This window comes from Barbatula barbatula (genome assembly GCF_947034865.1).
Source record: "Barbatula barbatula genome assembly, chromosome: 3".
Taxonomy (NCBI): Eukaryota; Metazoa; Chordata; class Actinopteri; order Cypriniformes; family Nemacheilidae; genus Barbatula; species Barbatula barbatula.
In genome coordinates this window covers 17,235,450-17,250,837 of record NC_136764.1, presented here as the reverse complement: position 1 = coordinate 17,250,837, position 15,388 = coordinate 17,235,450, and the positions used below count along the sequence as shown (strand labels likewise).

Sequence of the window (15,388 nt, the reverse complement as noted above, 5' to 3'; positions counted from 1 at the left end):
CACATGTGGAAACGGCAGGACAGAAAAGGATAATTTTTGTTTTAAAAAGCAATTTTCATACAACAATGCTAATGTAAACACCACCTAAGATGGATAGTCATTACAGGACGAAAGTGCATTTTCAGATTTTAACTAAAGATTATGAGGACACACAATTTTTTAAAAGCGAATGACTGATAAACTATTTACAATAAATGCTGCCATATTTCATGAACAAAATAGGCATTGTAATTTTTATGTCACTGGGACTTTAAATGTGTTGCTGTGGCAGTGCAATGACAGGTAAATCCACATCCATTGCACTACCAAAGCAATGCGAAGAGTTTGAAAGAACATTCTTCTACAGCATTTAAAAGAAGAAACTTTAAATTTACCATGTTAGTTTATGTAGCACATCAGAATTCTAAGTACATTTACGGCTTTATATAAAAAAAACATAGCTTAACATTTGTACCAAATTAAGCGTGGAGGGTGTATGCATGTGTAGCATTTGAATGATTTACAGCTGGAAATTGTTGTTACTGTAACCATCACGGTTTCCAAACACAAGTTTTTATCTTTTGACAGAACATGACCTCAAACTATGCAAATTCAATTATACTACAAACATCGATCAGGGAGAAGAAAGACAAACAGAAAAACAAACTGTTGATCCAGTGCCAGGTCCTTGAATGTACCCCCGTAATTCAATTATATTAGTTTTAGAAGTATAGTGAGGCTTGAATTTAGACTGTCTGCATGCACTGTACAGTCTCATGATAAATAAAGGCCATCATCAAAGCCTCAACCGCTCCTCAAGTTAAAACACACAAGCATATGACCTGCGCACTGCCTATTGGCATAAGGCCTCTCACTCTGATAAATTTACATTTACATTTAGTCATTTAGCAGACGCTTTTATCCAAAGCGACTTACAGATGAGGAAACATTGGAAGCAATTATAACAACATAGGCAACAAAATACATAAGTGCATCAAACTAGTCCATTAAAGCCTAGCACAGTATCTACAAAGCTAAGAATAGTGAGGTTAGCAAGTGTTTTTTTTATTTATTTATTTTTTTAAATTTTTTTAAAGAAGGAAAGGGAAGAGAATTAGGAAAAATCAATCAGCGACGTGTTGATGGAAGAGATGCGTTTTTAGGCGTTTTTTTAAAGATGGCAACCGAGTCTGCTGATCTTGTAGCAGCTGGTAGATCATTCCACCAATGTGGAACAGATCCAGAGAAGGTACGGGAGAGTGACTTTTTTCCTTTACTTCCTTTACTAAATATAGTAGACCTACCAAGTTCATTAAAGTGTTTCACCGATTTCAATGTTATTGCATTTGAATACAATTACAATTATAAAACTATTGAATCCTAATATAAAATTATTTTAGTTTTCGATGAGTTTTTCATGTAAGGTTAGGCAAGTTGTACAGGCCTAAACTGCAAATTTGTATGAGATCACTTATCAAATCTGTCTGTTTAAGCAAAATGACTATAAAACATAAACATGCATTGAATCACTTTTGTAAATTTCTTTTGATGGGGATATCTTAGTTTTTGAACCATGTAAAAGAAAATACGATTTAAAGAGCTTAGGTTTTGAATTACCACAATTGTGACTGAACAATTACATATCAACATCAACAACAGTTCATTTTAGCATTAAGTATTTTTTGAGGTTGAAACATTATGAAGCAGTTTACCGGACAGGGATTATCTTAAATCAGGACTAGGTCTTAGTTAATGTAGGATATTTAAGTCATCATTAAAAAAAAAATTACACAAAAAATATAACTGGTGTACATCTTGAGACAAAACAATAACACAAAAAACTAATTTCTTAACCTGTTTTTTATCAAGAAACTTTTAAATTAGTCTGGGACTAGGTTTAAACCCTGCCAGGGAAACTGGCCCTTAAATGATACAGTTGAAGATACAACTGCATTAATCAAACAGCTTCTAACTAAACACAGTTCCATTTATTAATTTAGAGCAAAATTGAAACAGAGCAAATTATCAACTGGAAATGTACCAATCATTTATTCCACGTTTTACATAAATTATAAGTATGTTACACAGATATGTACGTTGTGAGTCTACTGTCATATATTTGAAGGGTTTTCAAAGACACAGAACACAATGGACGAAAAAAGCAAGCCGTGAAAGAAAGCTCACATAACCTCACAAACCTGAGCACATTTTTACCACAGAAAGTTTTAAATATGAAGCTCTAAAATGCAAGTTTTAAAACGTACAGCATAGAAAAAAGCAGGAATGAATCACACAGGAATGATTCACAATAAGAGTAAACAATTATCACTTTGAATACAATACTGTCCAGAACTCATATCTAATATTGATAAAAAGTTGATGAAGCACCTCAGAACTGTTTTATATTTTTAAGGAGTTAATTATAGCACAAATAACCAAGCAAAAAGTTTAACAAATACCCATTTTATTTAAAAACTTCCGGTCTCAAATATATAAACTTGATCATCCAACCAAGGCTCTGTATGTACAGGGTTGAACATCTTTGATTTTGACACTTTACGACACTGAGGTATACTGTGAAGAAATTCAATCCGACATCGTGTTACTTTTCATCAAGTTTCTTTTGTATTGTGGAGTCATTGATTACCACAGCATCATTGCTACCACTTGTGAACATCAAACGCTAGTGGAAATCTGCAGACTTCAAAGAGACAACACAGTTCCTTCTTTCTACATTAGACACAGGTAAATACCCATATATTCCTGGATAGACTCCTAGTGCTTCAATAGTTCAATATTTACAAAAACAGATGCTTTATAATTACAAATATGGATGGTTTGACATGCTTGCTTTTATTAAGTTGACAGGGACACCTTGTTAAGAATACTGTTTTACTGATCATTTCCAAACACGAAAACAGATACCCAGAGAATTATCTTTATGGATACCAATATTTCTTCAAATCATTTCTGATACATGCAAGATTTTATAGGCAAAAAGAACAGTATTGTACAAAATAATAATTCGAGTTTTAGCAAAAATGCACATTTTTTATAGCACCGTAGGTGTTTGGGTGTTTACAACAAGAGCACACCACCATGGTTGTCTTTCACCGAGCAGCACCAATAGGAAGATCCACAAGGAATTTAGGAACTAGAAGCAGAATTGGGAATTAAATCAGGATTAAGGGTTTTAAAAAAAGTGGTGCTGATACCAAGGTTGGAACGGAATCAGAAAGTGGTGAATAAAAATGGGTTTGGAAATGGGGAAAAGAAATCCTACAGGTTCTAGGTTGGATGATGTAGTGAGAAGATAAAGGAATGAAACCTCTTTCTTCTCCTAATAGTGCGCCACGGTCCACCAGACAGTTCAAGTCCTCTCTCACAATTTTACATGGGTTTCAAATGCTCAACGAACATTTCAGATGACACAGTGAGGTTGCTGGTGTGTATTTGTGGGGCAAGAAAGGGGTGGGAGGCTCTTGGCTGGCCGCGCTCCTTGACCTTGGCCGGGGTGGTGTCCTTTAGCCGAGGAAGCAGACAGGGCCTACCTCAAAACCAAACCTTTGATTAGCATCCCCAAAGTCATTTAACATGACGTCGATGATGGGCAACTGGTCGATGCGAGGAGTGTTCATTTCCAACACGGACTTAGAATATCCCTGCCTCATCTGAAAAATACAGAACACATATTAGAGGACAAGACAATAAGTGACCCCAGTTTTATATAAAGACAATACATTTCATGTGCAATTTTAATATCTAAATTTGAAATGTAAATTCTGTATCACTGGGAAAATCCAGGTCACCTAATCTAAATATAGCCATCAAGGTATATGCAAGGATGTGGATTATTTAAAGCCACACTTAAAAATGGATGAATGTCACTGCATTGGCTAAAAACTGAATAAGTGTGTTCTGGGAAGGAGTCGCCTCACCGAGCAGCCATCTGAAAGGGCCTTGATGAAGGGGTTGTTGTCATAGGACATTTCCTCATCATTAGAGCCCAGGAAACGCAGCGCCTTGTCATAACTGTCCGCCTTGGCGTCATGCCAAGCCACAGACTGATGGCATATGTAAGTAAAGTTCTGCCGGGCAGAAGAGCTGAGCAACTTGAGGAACGTCATCTGGACCGAGTTGATGGAGCTTTCCACGACATCCACATAGGACAGCTGGGGCAGAGAAAAAACATAATCAAAGAGAGTCTCACTTTTAATATTGGATAAGCTATTCTCACTTTCTGCTGCAGGGACCCCAAACCAAGCTGCTGAGCTTTGATTTAAAGTTTATGAACGCTTAAAAGGAAACGAGTCGAGGCACTTACGATTTTTCCGCGCTTGAATTCACTGAACCAAGATCCGGGTGACTCCTTTGGCCAGTTTGATATTCTAACCTAAAACAAATTTTTATCAAACAATTCACTGTGATTAGAAAGTTCTTCATCTTGATTTCATATAAAATTGATCATGAGATTGTCTTTCTCTCACCCCTGAGGACTTCTTATCGGGGTAAATGCAGGTTTCTCCTCCCGCTGTGAAATTACAGTACACCTTGAAGGCATCTCCTGTGCATCCCATATTGGGATCGATCCAGTATTGTCCTACAGTCAAAAACAAGCAAGTTAAGAAAACAATTAACAGAAAAGTAATCTATTTATCTGCCCTATGGTTGACTATCAAGTTTAGTTAACTCTTATTTTATTTCAAATGCTCAAATAAGTTGATAATTCCCGCATTTGGTATAGCAAAGTAAACTCATAGACATAAAACTTTCTCCCACCATCTGGGAAGTCTGGCTGGCTGAGCTGCAGGTCCTTGCAGGTCCTGGCTGGGTTGTCCTGGGTTCCCAATGGGAACTTCATGTGTTCAATGTCTTGCTTCAGGTTGTTGAGGGAGCCAAACACATCCTCCATTCCCTCCATGCCATAGTCCATCACTCCCTCTGCATCGTCACCCTGCATGTCAGGTGACCTCCTCGATTTCTTATTGGCTTGGATGGGGAGGGACTGGATGATGTCAGCAGCTGGACCCTAATATGATAGACAATTGAAGATAAATCATTATTGGGTCGGTATCAAATGTACAGTAAGCACAATTAGGAAAGTTAATATGATTCCCAGCAGTGCTATTGACTACTAAATATAAAGTTTCTCTTACTGGAGGTCCTGGTGGTCCAATCAAACCAGGCTCTCCCTTCTGACCAGCTGACCCCTGGGAACACGGAGAACATGGTGATTAACTGAGAAATAATGACTACCTCATAATGGAGCTATGGGGAGATTTAGCACTTACAAATGATCCTTTGGATCCCTTTTGTCCTTGAGTGCCCTGAAAAAAGAAGAAAACAAGGAACTCAATTAAAGAAATGTAATGGTGGTGAAAAGTAATAATAACAGTGCTAGATTAAAGGAACAGCTTACAGGAATACCAGGAGGACCTGGGGGACCAAGTGGACCAGCAGAACCGATAGGACCCTGAAGTCAATAAAAATAATGCATTGGGTTATAATCCTCTATATTAAGCCTTTAATTATTTTGAGATAAATGTCGTTAATTTTTGACCATTAACTATCTCAGATGTGATCATCGAATCAAGGTTATTTTAGTTTATAAAAACTAAAACTATTAGAACATTTCTGCTGAAATCAAATCAAATATGATCTCAAATATTATTTGAAAAACTTGAAATGTTCCCACAGCAATAAATAGGTTTTAATAATAGGTAATAAGTTGTGTCACAAATGTTATAAACAGAATAAAAAAACTAAAATATAACTTAAAAAAGCATTATAAACTTAACTAAATAATACAATAACACAACTTGTAAAATAAACTAAATATTATCACGAAAACTGATCGAATTAATTCAGTTTAACTAAAACTTACAACAAAACAATAACTGCCATGAATAATATCCTTTTTACATGTTCTGAGCATTATTATGAGAAAATATTTCTCTTGTGATAAATAATGTAGGCTTTAGTATATTAATATTTCTGTTTTGGTGAATTAGTGACCAATGTATTCATCAGTCACAATGACGATTTGTGTGTTTACTCAAAATCAAAGCATCAATGTTGAGCAGAAACGTCATAGAGCTAAATCACAGTGTGTGTAAAGAGCATTCACTCACAGCATCACCCTTTCCTCCGCCGAGTCCCTGAGGACCCTGCAGTCCCCTGTCACCCTTCTCCCCTGACTCGCCAGGAGGACCGATAAGACCAATCAGACCTGGGTGACCCTGGTAAACAACAGTAAAATCTTAAATGGAAGCTACTGAAACACTACTAAAACTAACAAAAGTTTAAAGGCTAAACATACATGACATACATCAGTAAAATGACAGTATGTAATGATGTCAAGAAAGGAATGCAAGAAAAAAGCACAATGCTACAATACAATTGTCCGAAAGACCTACAATAGAATAACCATTTTAACAGCTGATTTATCAGGTACAACTAGCTGTGTCTCCACAATATGAATACATAATACAGTCTGGCGTCTGACCAGGTGTCCCATCATGAATCAGATTTATGCAGGTATAGTGCATGATTATTGTATTGCTGGCACAGTAAGAGTTTAATCACTGTCGGACACTGTATTTAAACCGGCACGAAGTGGTTGTTTATACCTTGTCAATATATGAAATAGAGATGCCAATAAAGTCAAATGCTTTCTCACACTTTCAACTGAGCTCAGCAATAATGCAAATGAAATACAGTTGGATCCTCTCAGAAAAGCTGTTTAAACTGTACTACCTTAGAATTTATGACAGAACTATGAAGATATTCTTGAGTCTTGACATATACAGTACTTATAAAATCATTTTAAGATGCATGTAGACTCTTTTATTGAAATGATCTGTTGACATATTGTTTTAATAACTGTACTGTATGTATTAAGATATTAATCTGATCCTTAATTCAGTAACACTTCTATTACGATTGTAGTTTCTTTGTACTTTATCATTGATATTTATTTATGTAACTAAACGTTTGTCTGCTTCATTCTTGACTTTAGGACAGCAGAGGCCTATAAACATCACAAACAGCAGCAGCAGCATTGATTCCTTTTACGTTTACATTTAAGAGACAGAACATTTGTTACAGCATACCTTCTCACCCTTAGTACCAGGATCACCCTTTAAACCCAGAAGACCAGGAGGACCCTAAACATTGTCGAAACAGATACATGTTGTCATTTCTCAGCTCCAACATTAATCTTATTAAACAAAATGATACAGTTATTCTCTTACCAATGGCCCAGGAGGACCATCTTGGCCACCGGCACCAGGAAGTCCCTGCTCACCCTGAGACCAAAAAAACACTGGAAATATTAATACCCTGCACTCTTTAAAAAAATAGTGATATATAGCACTAAAAGGGCTTTTTGGTGCTTCGTAATCAAAGGGAAACCATTTTTATTGCCATATAGAACCATATTTTGGTGCTTCAGTGGTTCTTCAACGGTTCTTTGGGATGACTGAGGTGCTATATAGAACCGCTGAAGAACCATACATTGGTTTAACACATTCTTTACACGGAAACAGTGATATATAGCACCTCGGTCACACCAAAGAACCTCTGAACAACCCCTGAAGCACCAAGATATGTGCTATATATCACTAAAAGTGGTTCCCCGATTACAAGCAAAGAACCACTTTAAGTGCTACAGTATATAGCAGAGTGTGTACACAGATTCAAACTAAACTAATCAGGATGATTAAAAGTCAAATGTCCATCTGCACAATTTTGTTTACATAAAATAATTACACAGAATTAAACAGAGTGTTTGGCTAAAACCAGGAGTATCCTAAAAGCATACCACAGGCCCAGGGATACCACGTAACCCCTCTGCACCAGACTTCCCAGGAGGTCCCTGCGGGCCCACAGGACCAGTTTTGCCCACTGTTCCCTCTGCTCCTGCTTCTCCCTGTGTGAAAATAAAAAAAACAAGGCATAATATACAGTCAATCTGTCATCATTAAAAAATAAACAGTAACAGGATGATCAAAACCCTGGCACAGAAAAGCTACCCAGTGAATATAAATCTGAGAATAAAACATTGATTTACGTTTATTATGTGAGAACAGAGCGCTGAGTGAGAACACTTTAATTAGTACAGATGTTATAAATTTAGCAGGGGTTTTGCAAAACATATTTGAATGCAGAATGAAGCGACAAACAAAAACTTTTCCTATTAGATTTTCACTCAGTGGTAAGAGCACGACGTTAACAACACCAAGGTCGTGGGTTCGAACCCACGGTATTGCACATACATAGAAACAAATGCATAGGATAATGCAATGAAGGTCGCTTTGGATAAAAGCGTCTGCCAGATGCGTAAATGTAAATATATCTCTATATAGCATCAACCGAGCTTTTGAATGCAATTTGTCAGCTGTCTAAAAGAGCAACTTTGATTTCCACGTAAGGATGGCTAACATGTCTTGTCATCAGATAAAATAATACCATTGGATCAAAAAATCTTTTTGAAGAACTAAAGCTTTAAATGTGAGATAGATTTCCTGTCACTGTCAAGGACAGAATCTGATGTCCGGGATTAACTTCATTCGGTATCCAATTAGGCTTTGTTGGGGTGAAATCTTTAGATTTAGGATTTTGAAAGTCAGAAAAACTCAGTGTTGAGAGATTACATTCAGCACACAAAGACAACTAATGAACAGCTTAAGGTTTGTTCAGCTTGTATTTTAAATAACTGATAATAGTCTTAAACTGATAATAGTCTCACCTTTGCACCCTTCTCTCCTTGTCTGCCTTCTGTACCTGCTGGGCCAACAGGACCCTTGAGGGAAAGAAAAAAGACAATAACTGTGTCAATAACACAGTTTAACAAATTGTTGTTTCTCCCGACCTTTTTATGGGTCTTGTTAAATTCTGTGGTGCTATTATTGTGGTAATATTTATTTTCATGTAGCATCAATGTTTTAGTATATAGTTAGCTCAAGTAAATGTTGAGATTATCATTAATTACGATATAGTGGTATTTTGCAAATAAATAAAAACTGTAACAATTTTCACATATTTAAAAAATAATTTTCCAATTATCACTGTCAGAAAATTCTAGAAATTTCTGTGGCACAGAGAAGGTGGGATGAAGCGTCTGGAACTTGGTTCATGAGGACAGTAATAGTCATAAAAGACTAAAAGTTTTCAAATGTACACTTCCGAAGTTTTGGACCACTCATTTTTAGAAACTGTTACGTTAAACCGTTGTTTTGAGCTCAGTGTCGTACCAGTACCTTGTAATATATGCGTCCCAGTAATAATACCGAAAAAAAAATGTGTGAAAATATGTGTTAGTTTTTGTGAGTACGGTCGATTGGAAAAAAAATGAATGTGATTTTCTTATTCAGCGTGTTAAACTTCATAAAGAAACAGTACATTTTTTATGTAAAAGTCATTTTATAGCTATTTTTGCTTTTTAGTAAAAATATCTAAGATATATATTTTCTTAAGTTGCAAGCTGTGTGGGATAAGACTTTTTCATAAACTATATCTTATTCTTCTTACCCAATAAGCATAAACCTGACTACATTTAGATGCATGCTTAAAAGAAATACAAAGATATATTTTCCAAAAGAAATTCTCAATATCTTATGCAGTCTGCCTAAGCAAATGTTTTAGTTTTCAAGACATTTTGAGATATGCTTTCTTGAAAAACAAGAAAAGTAAACTGATTAAGAAAATGTGAGATTATTTTGCAGGGTATGATACAACATATCCACAAAGTACGATAATTACTCCTAAAAGTTATGAACAATTATACTCCTATCAAGTGTTTTTAACTGCCTCCAGATTTACCACGAAAACAACAGGTAAGCAATCTTTCTCTTTTCACTAGTTTTTGTAAACAGCATGACACATCAGCTGTCTATAACAGCACATTTTTTGCAGGCTGCTTAAAGGAATCCTCCAAGACACAAGACAAGCCACATGTAAACATGTTTTTACCTAACATCTATTTTAAATATGTGTTACAAAGTTCCATTAAAGGAAGGAAGGAGGTGGGAACCGGCGAACGTAACGCCATATTTAATTAGATAAACAAACAATAAAACGAACATAAAGTCCAGGCCTGGTCCTCTCTCATCATACACTCCTGTCGCTCGTCCCTTTATGCTCCCGAAAGCCCTGCGCGCCACAATCTGTTATGAAGTCTATGTTTCGACCAGCACATCTATTTGATTCAGAATAGTTGTATTCAGAGGTAGCAGCCGTAATGGCTTATGGTGTGGGCAGATGTCCAGATCCCAAACATTACCATCTCCACCGTTGTGATCACTATAACCATGATTATTTAGATCAATCGGAGGTTTACTAGTGAAACTGATGTATTTGATAGTAGTGTAGGTACAAACACAGAGCAGGCCGAAATGTTTCCCTGATGCCCACAATCAATATGGGTCTGCACATTTACATTCAGCACACAGAAAAACTGAGCTCTGGTGAATGAATTAGCTTCGCACACAGAGCAATTTCAAGTTGTAAGCAAGTTGGGTAAAAATGGAAAGCCCTGTAATGCATTTTTATTGCTATTAGCTCACGGCTCTGCTGCTATACAGGGAAATTCAATATTTCAGACTAAAAGCCTAATGTGTTCATACATTAAAAGCATCTCAATTTGTTTCCTGCCAAACACATGGCGATAAACCTCACTTTAGAAAAGCATTAAGACCAAAGTTTGGTGTCAACCGTATAATAAAATCTGTTTACAATCTATCTCAACCAGAAGTAAAAATTCAATTCTTGAGAAGAATATTTCATTATTGGCACTGTTTTGCACCGATGCTAATTGTGTAAAAACCTGTGATGGTTTTTGCATTAAATGCATTGGAACACGGCACCTAAGAGAGTAATCTATTCTGAGTCAAGACTTGAGAATGACACCACAGTTGACAATGACAACTTCATTTCCTTTTGGCTATCAGCCTGCTGTCATTCAAGAAACTTTGGTCAATATTCTATTACAGAACTGTCTCAGCTCTTGGCCTTAAGGAATGCAAGCGGATATGAGGCCTTTATTCGACATTGGTTTGATGTTATGCACATATTGCATGGGAATGACTATTTTCAGAATCACAACGCGCATTTTTTACACACTTGGGAACAATTTGCAGAGGGAAACGGAGTCGCAATAAAATCCTGACTGTGCTGTGCTTTTAAAGATTATTTGTTTATGCAGTTCAGACGTGTTAAAAATAAATTTGATCCTCACGAAACATACTTTAATGGAGACTCGTAAACTCTTTTGAAAACGTGTGGCTCAGCAGACTAGAAGGACTAACAAAGAGGCGATCAAACATAACAAACATTTTTTAATTTTCTGAAGAAATGTGATTGTAGCTTGAATGGGCAAAACAATGTGGCTGCCAGTTGTTTTTCTACGAGACTGCCAAAGTGTTTTGAGTCTATTTTAGTTGATTTAATTGCTAGGTGTGTGAGTGCTACGGTGTCCTGGTGGTTGTTAGTTAGTCATCTCCATGATATTCAATGTTTCTACATAGGGCCTTTAATAGTGTTTGTTCCAGTCCAGTGGTGCTAGGGATGCTTGTCTCAGCAAACACCTTTAATAAATCAAAATGAACAAAATATCTGCTGTATCATAGGTTCAGACACTCACTCGCTTTCCGGGGGGTCCTGGAGGACCGGCTTCACCAGATGGACCGGATGGACCCTGTGGTGGGAATTCACAATAACACATTAACTATCACACTGAGAAACTTTCATTATGGTTTGAACATAAAATATGATCCTCAGTATGAGTTTATTATTACTCACAGGCTGACCGGCCTCTCCATCATCTCCCTTGTCTCCAGGAAGACCATCAAGTCCCTGAAAACAATTACATTATAACATTGCCCTTTGTTGTGTTTCATTACCTAAAAGCTCTGTATCATTTGTAAACACAAAATTTGGTTAATCTCTGACACTTTTACAGTATCCTGCATTATTAACTCATAAACATAATGGCAGGCACGTATTAATGAATAGTTCCTCATAACATTTGTTATGACAAGAGCACTACTGAAAATACATTGAGTAAAAGCCTAATATCTGGTGTCTGAAAGCCCTAACAAAGCACTTACAGCAACGCCAGGCTCACCGGGTGGACCTGGATCTCCGGAGAAGCCAATAGGTCCCTACAATAAAAAATAAACGAATGAGCAATCATTTCAAAGTATCACTTTAGTTTACAGTTATGACAAATTTTTCTGGGACTCACTGGGTTTCCTTTGGGGCCGTCATCTCCAAGAGGTCCTCTTGCACCGGCAGGTCCTGCAGCTCCAGGAGGCCCAGATTCTCCTTTCTCTCCAAATTCACCTTTGGGTCCCTACAAAAGAATCCAACAACCACTGTACCTTCATGTTGTTTTCCTCCTATAATTATGCTCATTAATAACTGTGTAGTTCACAGTTAGAGCTAATGTAATGTTCAACAAAATTGGTCTCCATTGACTTCTATTGTATAGAAACAAAACATTTGTGAAAATATCTTCTTTTGTGTTCCACAAAACAAAGAGTCACAGGTTTTAAACAACAAGAGGTGGAATAAATGATGCCCGAATATTTTTTATTTTCAGCATTCCTTTAAGGATGCTAGTAAACCACTAATCCTAAGCGTAAGCAAAAACACTAAACTCAAGGTGTATGTGTAAGCAGAAAGCTACGATATGAGAGTCCTTTTAGTCTTGAGACAAACAGACAAACATCAGCATTTAAGATGCTGATATCACATAAACAGGCCTGTGCGGCGGGCAGTAAATGCTATAATGTCCCTGGGTGAAGAAGGATGAAGACAAGAGCTGCCATCTGAATTGCAAGTCATGTTCACCTCAGCATATATGAGCTAAAGGAAACTATTCACTTGTCCTTGAACAAATAGAACAAAATCGAATAAATTCACCACCAAGGACCTTAACAACCCTGAGCTCTCTGTCCTAATAATATGTTTATGGTAATTAACATTTTGTAAGCAAACAAGCATTTCTGAAGTAACAGTGTATTTTCAATAGATAAGATACAAGTCAGAAACATCTGCTGAGTACTCGGAAATCATGCTTAAACAAACACATACTTACTCCTGTACCGGACTCTCCAGGTGGTCCTGGGTTACCTGCCTCACCAGTTTCACCCTAAAGGCAACAGAACATAAAATAATTCAGTTCTACACGATCGTCAGTACAATAACTGTACAGTTTATTTATATATATTAAAATGAACAAAACTATTAAAGATATCCATCTCAAAGCTTTCACACCTTTTCGCCATTTCCACCCATCGGACCGATACCGCCGGGAGGGCCAGGAGCACCCTTTCAAACAAAAAATACAATTGAGAACGGTCTGATTCACTCTATGTGTAACACAGTATATACTGTATTGCGGTTAACTCACATCTGCTCCGCTAGAGCCTTGAGGACCTCTGGGACCTGGAGGACCAGGTGGACCCTGTTAGACAAACATTAGAAACAGATCAACAATTTGTGACAGAAACTTCAGCACCAGCGCAAACACGATTCTAGCAGTTATTATAGAGAATGTAGGGACTATGAACTCACCATTGCGCCAACATCTCCATTCTCTCCTTTCTCACCGGGCGGGCCCGGCAAACCCTTGAAGAAAGCAAATGTAAATCTATTATTCAATCATTTTTTTTAATCTGGTAAAATATTTACAGTTATTTTTTACAATCCGAAGATGCAAAAAGAAAATGATCCAAGTTTTAGTTACAAAAATGGACACAATGTTTTCTCTAACCCAATGAACAACATGATGATTTCTAATAACAATCAGTCTCACAGTACTGAATAAGAATTTACAGCTTTGAGTGTAAACACTATTAATCATATAACAATATGTGCAAATTAGCACTAGATGGAATCTCATGCTAATTATCACATTTGCATTTGGGTGCTTATGAATATGAGTGTGACCCTGATGCTGCGTTGAAAATATGCGACACAAAAATAGGCAAAGCTTGGCAAGCACTTCATTCCGCAAAGTAATTGTGCATGACTAAAAGGGTTCGAGCGTTAATTCCAGATCATTATCACCCAACAATACTGACACACACATCTCTGTTGTTCACAGTCTACATTTCCTCCGCTTAGAAAGCTGTTCTGGGGCACCAAAAAGGCTCTTTTGTACCAGATAAAGCACGTCTTGCTCCATATTTGTTAAGCTGTTGTGATAAAAAGTAACTTTTAATTTTCCCAACAGTCTGCAGAGTCAGGGGGGTCAATATGTTAGATTTACAGTCCCCTTTGAAATCATAATGAAATGTCTCTGTTGTGCTATCTGTTCAGTCAGAGGCATTTAGCTATTGAACAAGGAGACGCTGAGCAAAAACAATTATCACAGTCGGGATGAATCACTATTGCCATTACTTTTGATTAGCAGTCAATTGCTCCGAGTGACTGGTGGTATTGCTGTGCTCAGTAACAGCACCATTCTCAGTTGATATTCGCCCTATTATTATCCCCGTAAAGGCAAAGTGTGTCATTTCACTCATGAACTTATTACGCACAGACACCTATAAGTAAGCCATTTTCATAAAAAGATCTTAATTGACTGGTGCAGGGATGACGTACTTTAGTAGGCCAGTCGACCATAGATTTATGATGTTTATTATGTCAGATAGCAATAATATTTGCTATTATTAAAGCCGAAATGCAATTGGTAGAAGTAAAAAGCTAACACTAGGCTATAAACAGACTACACTTTGGTGGCTCTATTTCAACATCACTACCACAAAGCCTCCGAAAACTTTTTACAATGTTTTTTTTAATTGAAAAACCCATTCAAAAAAACGTATTGGGAAGATGGAACCAGAAGTGCTGAAATGCAAATGCGCTTGCTTCTGGGTTTCCCTGTTGAAAAAAACAGCTGGTTTGGAATGATTTGATGCTGGTTTAGAAGGTTAAAGCTGGTCAAACCAGCATCAAAACATACCTAACCCAGCATTTGCTGTTTTTTTCAACAGGGTTTGCATACAAAATACGTAATTCCCAAACAAAATGGCTGCTGCTCTCCACGTTGCAGATTACATTCTAATGCTTAATGATTAAGTATTTAATGCATATAATTTTATAAGCAAATTAAGCATGAAATGACTAGTTATGAATAGTAAATGACAATAAAACTTGTCAACTGTTGGACCGCTACTCAACACCACATAAAATTGTGGTTAGCCAAAATAAACTTACAGACACAGTACATGCTTTATCACAGAAAAATGTAGGTGTTAAGTCCTTTAAAAATCATTTCTATTTTCATTATATAAAACCATATACTGTAGAAATTCAAAACCTCACTGAAATTAGTTTTGAAGATGGCTGTTGCTCTCCTTGTTCAACTATCTTTCCACTCTTTCAATAAGTTACTGTTCTT

The 15,388-nt window shown here is 36.8% G+C and overlaps 1 protein-coding gene across 1 annotated transcript in view; it reads right to left on the bottom strand.

Moving 5' to 3' along the window:
• Window positions 1–1,949: 1,949 nt before the first annotated feature.
• The window catches only part of col11a1b (collagen, type XI, alpha 1b), a gene marked incomplete at its 5' end in the record, with an annotated part of 62,527 nt that continues 49,088 nt past the window's right edge, over window positions 1,950–15,388 (bottom strand). The window contains 21 exons of the mRNA XM_079451870.1: window positions 1,950–3,650; window positions 3,918–4,151; window positions 4,304–4,372; window positions 4,467–4,579; window positions 4,759–5,008; window positions 5,136–5,189; window positions 5,271–5,306; window positions 5,399–5,452; window positions 6,111–6,218; window positions 7,092–7,145; window positions 7,233–7,286; window positions 7,802–7,909; window positions 8,729–8,782; window positions 11,621–11,674; window positions 11,779–11,832; window positions 12,087–12,140; window positions 12,224–12,331; window positions 13,079–13,132; window positions 13,258–13,311; window positions 13,394–13,447; window positions 13,558–13,611. Of these exons, the coding sequence (XP_079307996.1) occupies window positions 3,504–3,650; window positions 3,918–4,151; window positions 4,304–4,372; window positions 4,467–4,579; window positions 4,759–5,008; window positions 5,136–5,189; window positions 5,271–5,306; window positions 5,399–5,452; window positions 6,111–6,218; window positions 7,092–7,145; window positions 7,233–7,286; window positions 7,802–7,909; window positions 8,729–8,782; window positions 11,621–11,674; window positions 11,779–11,832; window positions 12,087–12,140; window positions 12,224–12,331; window positions 13,079–13,132; window positions 13,258–13,311; window positions 13,394–13,447; window positions 13,558–13,611 (1,821 nt within the window). The 3' untranslated portion in view covers window positions 1,950–3,503. The remainder of the gene's footprint in view (window positions 3,651–3,917; window positions 4,152–4,303; window positions 4,373–4,466; window positions 4,580–4,758; window positions 5,009–5,135; window positions 5,190–5,270; window positions 5,307–5,398; window positions 5,453–6,110; window positions 6,219–7,091; window positions 7,146–7,232; window positions 7,287–7,801; window positions 7,910–8,728; window positions 8,783–11,620; window positions 11,675–11,778; window positions 11,833–12,086; window positions 12,141–12,223; window positions 12,332–13,078; window positions 13,133–13,257; window positions 13,312–13,393; window positions 13,448–13,557; window positions 13,612–15,388) is intronic.